Below are 8,366 nucleotides of genomic sequence, written 5' to 3' on the forward strand. Positions count from 1 at the left end.
GTCTCGGGATCCTGGACAGCTCCCTGTGCGGCGCAGCAGGGCCTTGCTGCCCGTCCCCCACACGGCAGCGCCCACCTGCTGACCCTCCCTCCGCGTCCACCCCGCCGTCACCGCCCGCGCGGCAGCCACGAGTCTGTCCTCTGTGCCTGCAGAGGGGGGTTTGATGTGAGTGACTGAAAGAAAGGTGTATCGAGAAAGAGAAAGCTAAGGCAAGTTTCTTACTCTTTATAAAAGCATAGAACTAAGGAGCCAACTGGCCCATACGCCCACTGTGAGGCCTGTCTGTCATCTTTCAAAAATCCTGTAGGCTTTTTGTCTGAATCAGATTTTGACGCAATCATTGCTGCGCCCAGATAACATTTCTCAAATAAAATCATGGCCCTATTTTTTTAATGAAAGTTTTCTTTTTTTTCCTTTTCTTTCGCTGACCTAATGACACAGCCCTTTCTGGTTTTTTTCCCAGCTTTACTGACAAATGTATTCACTCCATTTTGACTGAGCGGCTAAATCACCATTCAAATGTCTCACCTGTGGCAACAATGAAGGGAGAAAAATTCAAGATTTGAAAAACCACAGACATCTGAGAACAGAAAACCTACTTCGGTTTCTCTGATTCCCTTTTACTGTCTCTGAGGCTTCTGGAAGGGCTGTCCTTTGCAGAATCAGTGTCTGACTCAGACCCACTGCTACCCGACGGCCCGTGTTTTCTCTTGGTTTTCTCGTGGCGCTGAAGCTTCCTTTTCTTCTTTTTCTCTTTCTTCTTTCTTCTGCTCGTTTCTTTGGGCTTTCTGTTAGCGTCACTTTCATCTGAAGGCTCTGATTTCAGAGGACTCCTGTTTGGGGAGGTCAACATTAGAATTATTTCAAAAGAGAATTAGGGAAATAATATGCAAATAAGTAAAAAGTAAACCAACATGCAGAAGGCAGTTCTCTATGATCACCCACAGGCTCACTATTCGCTCGTTCATCACACAGTACCTTCCTGGCGTATGCTTACCTTGGAGATTTAAAAGTTGGCTTATAAATTTACCTTCAAGATTTAAGAGTTGGACCTAAAATGACATTGGCTGAAGAGATTCTAATCTTTACAGCTTCTAAACCTTTATTTTCATAGCTATATATTCTTAAATTAATCTAGCAGTTATCAAATACAGTATTTTAAAAATCTCTAAAAGGTTTATTTTCAGTCCTATATATTATGCCAGGATGTCCTTAATGCCAAAAAGGAAAAGAAAAAAAAAATGGGTTTAATGCTGGTCCTTGTTTTTGAAAGTTAGAATGAGTTCTTCTTCATTACTCCTCTCGTGCATGAACTAGTCTCAGTTTCTGAAGGCTTCCCACATTTTTACAGTACCTCATATTAATGAGACCATTTGGTCTACGTTGGTGAGAGAGCTCATTTCTCAATCCAGTGATCTACAACAAAGTTCTTTCAAAGCTGGGTAGGTGTGTGCCACTTTGCTTTCCCCAAAGTTCTCATGAGATTTTTATCCTATGTTATAACAGAACCTCCTCCTATTTTTGCATGCAACTTCTATCTTTATGCAACTAAAGAAATATCTGAATTATAATATTCTAAAGGTTACTAATGAGGTTAATAAAGTTACTTAAGAATCACAATGATGCCATTTCCCTCGTGGCCTAATTATTGGCAGTAACTGTGTCATGTTCTTGCCACTGCAATACAAAGCGGGAAAAAAAAAGGATCATCTGTAAAGAGTGAGGTAAGGGAAAACAGTCGAAGAGCACCTCATTACGTTTGGTAAAAGAAAGAGCTTTTACTTAACTCTTTCCTCACAAGGTTTTCTAAGGGTTACTCCTCAAGCTAAGCTAGAGATGGTACGCTGACAGAGACTAAAAATCCGCCTATCAAAAACCTACCATGGGCTTCCCTGGTGGCTCAGTGCTGAAGAATCTGCCCATGTCTCAATGCAGGAGACATGGGTTCAATCACTGGTCCGTCAGCAAAGATCCCACTGCCACGGATCAACTAAGCCCGTGCACCACAATCCTCGATCTCACGCTCCAGAGCCAGGAGATGCGACTCCCGAGCCCACGCTCCAGAGCCAGGAGATGCGACCCCAGAGCCCACGCTCCAGAGCTGGGAGACACCACAACCCCCGAGCCCACACTCCAGAACCGGGAGACGCGACCCCCGAGCCCACGCTCCAGAGCTGGGAGATGCCACAACCCCCGAGCCCACGCTCCAGAGCCAGGAGACGCGACCCCTGAGCCCATGCTCCATGCTGCAGAGCCGGAAGACACCACAACCCCCGAGCCCACACTCCAGAGCCGGGAGATGCGACTCCCGAGCCCACGCTCCAGAGCCAGGAGATGCAACCCCAAGCCCACGCTCCAGAGCCAGGAGATGCGACCCCAGAGCCCATGCTCCATGCTCCAGAGCCGGAAGACACCACAACCCCCAAGCCCACACTCCAGAGCCGGGAGATTCGACTCCCGAGCCCACGCTCCAGAGCCAGGAGACGCAACCCCCAAGCCCAAGCTCCAGAGTCAGGAGACGCGACCCCCGAGCCCACGCTCCAGAGCTGGGAGATGCCACGACCCCCGAGCCCACGCTCCAGAACCGGGAGACGCGACCCCCAAGCCCACGCTCCAGAGCTGGGAGACACCACAACCCCCGAGCCCACGCTCCAGAGCCAGGAGACGCGACCCCTGAGCCCATGCTCCATGCTGCAGAGCCGGAAGACACCACAACCCCCGAGCCCACACTCCAGAGCCGGGAGATGCCACTCCCGAGCCCACGGGCCCACAGCCGCTGCTCCACCCCAGAGAGGCCACCGCAGTGAGCTGCCAGGCACTGTCCCTGGAGAGTGGCTCCCGCCCTCCCCAACTAGGGAAACCTGCACAGTAATGAAGACCCAGCACAGCCAAAAGTAAAACAGGAATAAATAAAATCGTTAAACAAAAACTACCTTGTCAGTGGTGACCCTTCAGAAACAGGGGCTGCGGTGGCCTCTTGAGTCTGTCGGCTCAGAGATGTTATGGCTCCAACACGGAAGCTGGGGTTGCTCAGCCAGTCTAATTCTGCACACGGGCAAAAGGGAGAAAAGATGAGTGAAATCAGTTCAATGGACTTTCTCACGCTGGCAATCTATCTTACCAGCTGACATCCTAATTCACAACCAACACAAGCCAGACATCCTCAACAGCCCACAGAGACTGAAGGGAATCCATGAAATTCCTATTTCACAGGGCATGGGGCTTTAACGCACTCTAAAATATTTAAGACTGAAATCCTCTTGTGATATCAAGCTGCGGCTTAAGCAAAAGCCACATAACAAGTGTGGCTTAAAATGCAACAAGACCGTATGTGTTCTATCCACACGCTAATGAGCATAAACCTCCCAAAGCATCAGGTTTTCCTGACCCCAAATTCGATTTAGACAATTCTGAAAAGTTAAAAAAAAAGCATAAAAACTTACCATACTTAACAGTATTATAGAAGATTCAGGTATTTTTATTTAAAAGAAAATTACAATGTTCTAGCCTAGTATAGGTTACTTTGACCTGTTATACACTAACTTTGGACTTCCCAGGTAACTCAGCGGTAAAGAATCCACCTGCCAAGGCAGGAGACGTGGGTTCAATCCCTGGTTTGGGAATATTCCCTGGAATAGGAAATGGCAGCCCACTCCAGTATTCTTGCCTGTGAAATCCCTTGAGCAGAGGAGCCTTGCAGGCCGCAGTCCATGGGGACACAAAAGAGTTGGACATAACTCAGCAAGTTGTTGCTGTTGGTAAACACAACAATCTTCGTAGAGTAGCGTAACATAAGCTTTCCCTTATAACAGCACTTGGCGAAGACAAAAATGGAAGGTGTCAGCTTTTTAAATGAATGCTAAAATTATACAAGATATGAATAATGATTATCTGTGGGCGGTGAGGTCAAATGCTCAAAACATTTCCTCTTCCTGCTTATCCATTCATTTCTGACTCTTCTACAATTTACAATTTCTAAATTACCTACCCTCTGACCTTTAGCAGTCTTGGCTGGGAAGGAAGGGGAAGCGCAGGGTGGCGGCAAGGCGGCCCACGGAGGGCAGGGACTTCGTCCCGCTCTGTGTGGGAGCCAGGGCACAACCCCACGCTCAGGAGAAAGAACGCACAGAACGGGGGACGTGGGGGCGAACGGGGGAAGTGGGGGCGAGTAGGGTGAGTTAGCCCACATGACAGGTGCACCGGGACATAACGCATAGGCTCACCGTTTAAAGCGCGCCAGTCACCGGCCTCTACGCGTCCAGAATTCCGCCACCCTCACCGCAAGTTTAGGACGTCTCCACCCTCCCCAAAGAAACCCTCACCCGCTGCGGCCACGCTCCAGCACCCACCTCCTGCTCTCCCACACCGCCCCCCACGAGCCCTAAGCACTGAGCTACTTTCTATACATTTGCCTCTTTTGAATATTTTAATATAAACAAGATCATTCAATACATGTTCTTTTATAACTGGCTTCTTTCACTTGACGTAATGTTTCCAAGTTCGTCTCTGCTGTAGCGTGTATCACTATGTCACTCCATTTTATTGCAGAATAACCTCACTGGAAAGGACCTTGATGCTTAGAAAGACTGAAGGCAAGAGAAGAAGGGGCAGCAGAGGATGAGATGGCTGGAGGGCATCACCAGTGCAGTGGACATGAGTTTGAGCAAGCTCCGGGAGATGGTGAAGGACGGGGAAGCCTGGCGTGCTGCAGTTCATGGGGCTGCAAAGAGTTGAACACGACTTAGGACTGACCAACAACAATAATTTTAGTTTATGGATATCCGTCTTCAGTTAGGGGCCATCTTGTCCACGGTCAGTTGAAGGACACTTGGGTTGCTTCCACTCTTTGGCTGCTGTAACAAACCCCGCTAAAAGCATTCAGGCACCGGTTTTTATGTGGACACATGTTTTCAGTCATCTTGGGCAGCCATCTAGAAGCAGAACTGCTGGGTCCTATCGGAACCCACGTTCAGCACTTTGAGGAACTGCCAGACTGCTTTCCAAATTGGCCGCACCGTTGTATACTCCCGTGAACAAGGTATGTACGAGGATTCCAATTTCTCCGCATCACTGCCCACTCATCCCTCTGTCTCGTAGGTTCCAGTCACCCTACTGGGTGTGCTGTGTTTTCTCACTGTGGTTTTGATTTCCATCTCCCTGGTGACTCACAATGTTGAGAATCTTTTCATGTGTCTGTTGGCCCTCCATAATTCAGGAGGAACAGTTATTCAAATCTTTGGCCCATTAATTGGGATGTGTTTTTACTTTGAGTTGTAAGACTGCTTTATGTATTCTGATTCTAGTCCCTGATGCTAAGTGCATCGTGGTGAGGAGGAGATAATGGAATGCATGTTCCGACATTTCACTTGCTGCTGTATCCCCAGCACTGAGACCGATGCCTGGCACACATCAGTAAGAGTTTAATAAATATCTGTGGAAAAGAGGGGGTGGAGGAAGGAAGGAAAGCTCCTGCAGAGAAAAGAGAAAAAGCACAGGAAAAAAGGGAAAGAAGAGAGGGAATCTAGCTACGGAGGGCCTGACTGCAGGCCAAGCAACAGATTAAGCAACTTACATGTTTTAATCCTCCCAACACCCCTCTGCAGAAGGAACCACAATCTCCACTGCACAGAGGAGACTCGAGGGATGGAGTAAGCAGTGCGGCCTGACCGAGGGAGCGCCGAGACTGCTGCTCACGCAGGCTTTCCTCCCGTCTCCTTTCTCCTTCTCTGGTGGTTCCCTTCCCTTGGGCCTGACTGGCAAGAGGTATGTGAAAACAGTTCCTGTTGCTCACTGAGATCCAGTTATTTTCACAATAACTGGATTCTACCACAGTGAAGGACAGGGGAGCCTGGCATGCTGCAGTCCATGGAGTCGCAAAGGATCAGACACGACTGAGCAAAAACAACAATCACACACAAAGGAGAAGTGGGGAAGATGGACAAACAACACGCAGGGAGAGAAGCTCTCAGAGCGTTAGACCCTCTGTAAACATTCAGATGGTGGAGACAGCCTGGAGGAAAGGCAACGCGCCAGAGCCACAGAGTGCATGCCCTCCAAAGCCCTTCAGGAGGCATTAAGGAAGCTTTCCAGAAGGAACGGCCACCCACTCCAGGATTCTTGCCTGGACAGAGGAGCCTGGCGGGCCCCTGGAGTCGGGGCGCCTACGGTCCATGGGGTCACAGAGAAGGACACGATGGAGCGACTGAGCACAAGGCTGCATTTAAGGTTTTGCCATATGGGGCCACTGTGGAGATGAAAAAAGTAGCTTATAAAGAACTAAAATGCTTGGGTTTTGAACTCAAATCATCACTGACCCTCTAAGTGACCTTCATCTCAATCAAATGACCTTTTGTAGGAAGAAAGCGTCTTTGACCTGATAAGAAGTCGCTGTTTCCTCAGGTGGGCAGCAGGGCAGCTAGCATATCAGCAGTGAACACACATGGAATATTTAATATTCACTGATGTCAGGCTTGGAAAATTGGGGAGATCACCTAGTCCAGAAATTTTCAAGTTTTTTACCAAGGAACTCACTGTTGATACGCAGCCTTTCAAAGAAGTCCAAGATGAAGGAGAAAAGCAGGATACTGCTGCCGAGGGCTCCCAGGGAGCAGAGCCTTGATGCCCCTCCCTCTTCCACAGATCAGCAGTCCCCAACCCTGGTCTCAACTCTCCACCCAGCCACAGCTAACTATTCACCTCAACAAAGGCACTGTTTTTCCTAAGTCTCTTTGCAGGTGGCACAGCTATTACGGCAATTTTCCTACTGTAATCTCATTATCTGCATGTCAAGTCTTCCAATCAGACCCTAAGCCAAAGGTCAACAACTCAGATCTTTACAGGGACCAGATGAGTAGATTACTGTGACACTATCGAGAGCGGCAATAGAAAAAAAGAAAACGACAAACGAAAATACTCTGCCAGCCAAACAACTACACGACCGCTCTACGCCTCCTGCTGCCGAGGTTCCAGCTTGCCTCCACTCGTCCCACTTCCTTCTTCCCAAACCGAGAGCAGCAGGAGGGCAGGAGCCTCAAGGTTCCCTCCTGCATCCTCTTCTCCAAGCACAGTGCCTCGGGACAAAGCAGGTGAGTCAGTATTTGCGGAATAAATAAAATGAATGAGGCTCTCTGTGTCTCTGCATCCTTGTACTCCAGCACCTGGTTTACAGAACTGGAAGAATCCAAGATTGTCAAAAGGATGCCATTATCTGGGTATGAAGCTCAACTTTGTAATTTTTCTGGTCTTCACTGTACATGCAGATGTAATCATTAAAGAACGGAACACCCACTGCGTGCACAGGCACAGCTCCAGGCTCTGGAGGCACAGTGGCGAACAAGTCCCTGCTCTCCTGGTGCTTATGTTTAATCCTAACACTTCACATGATACATTTGCATTGTTAAATTTTAATTACACAGAATCCTGGATAGCCATCTGAGATCAAAAGATAATTATAAATCAGATTGAAAAGTCCTTTTCTATATTTACTTACATCCTCAAATAATTTGCAAATGCTGATTATGTATTTAGATAATCGTGCTAAGACCAAGCAGGATGTATCATGTCTCAGAGAAGACCGGCAGGGCACCACTAGGGTTTAAGGCAGAAAAGCCGACTGGCTGATAAACCTTTTGTCCCTGCAGGTAAGTAAATCACAGGCTGAAACTTACCTGGAAGTTAGCACCCTGCTATATCAGGTGGGAATACCAGACCACCTGATCTGCCTCTTGAGAAATTTGTATGCAGGTCAGGAAGCAACAGTTAGAACTGGACATGGAACAACAGACTGGTTCCAAATAGGAAAAGGAGTTCGTCAAGGCTGTATATTGTCACCCTGTTTATTTAACTTCTATGCAGAGTACATCATGAGAAACGCTGGACTGGAAGAAACACAAACTGGAATCAAGATTGCCAGGAGAAACATCAATAACCTCAGATATGCAGATGACACCACCCTTATGGCAGAAAGTGAAGAGGAACTCAAAAGCCTCTCGATCAAAGTTAAAGTGGAGAGTGAAAAAGTTGGCTTAAAGCTCAACATTCAGAAAATGAAGATCATGGCATCCGGTCCCATCACTTCATGGGAAATAGACGGGGAAACAGTGGAAACAGTGTCAGACTTTATTTTTCTGGGCTCCAAAATCACTACAGATGGTGACTGCAGCCATGAAATTAAAAGACACTTACTCCTTGGAAGGAAAGTTATGACCAACCTAGATAGCATATTCAAAAGCAGAGACATTACTTTGCCAACAAAGGTTCATCTAGTCAAGGCTATGGTTTTTCCTGTGGTCATGTATGGATGTGAGAGTTGAACTGTGAAGAAGGCTGAGCACTGAAGAATTGATGCTTTTGAACTGTGGTGTTGC

At 47.7% G+C, this 8,366-nt stretch overlaps 1 protein-coding gene across 1 annotated transcript in view; it reads right to left on the reverse strand.

The window, feature by feature from the left end:
• NRDE2 (NRDE-2, necessary for RNA interference, domain containing) overlaps positions 1 to 8,366 on the reverse strand; it is a 49,068-nt gene that overhangs the window by 29,883 nt on the left and 10,819 nt on the right. The window contains exons 2-3 of the mRNA XM_010845239.1: positions 2,934 to 3,045; positions 600 to 833 (exon numbers count right to left, since the gene is read on the reverse strand). Of these exons, the coding sequence (XP_010843541.1) occupies positions 600 to 833; positions 2,934 to 3,045 (346 nt within the window). The remainder of the gene's footprint in view (positions 1 to 599; positions 834 to 2,933; positions 3,046 to 8,366) is intronic.

This window comes from Bison bison, unplaced genomic scaffold (assembly GCF_000754665.1).
Source record: "Bison bison bison isolate TAMUID 2011002044 unplaced genomic scaffold, Bison_UMD1.0 scf7180017864213, whole genome shotgun sequence".
NCBI classification, from domain to species: Eukaryota; Metazoa; Chordata; class Mammalia; order Artiodactyla; family Bovidae; genus Bison; species Bison bison.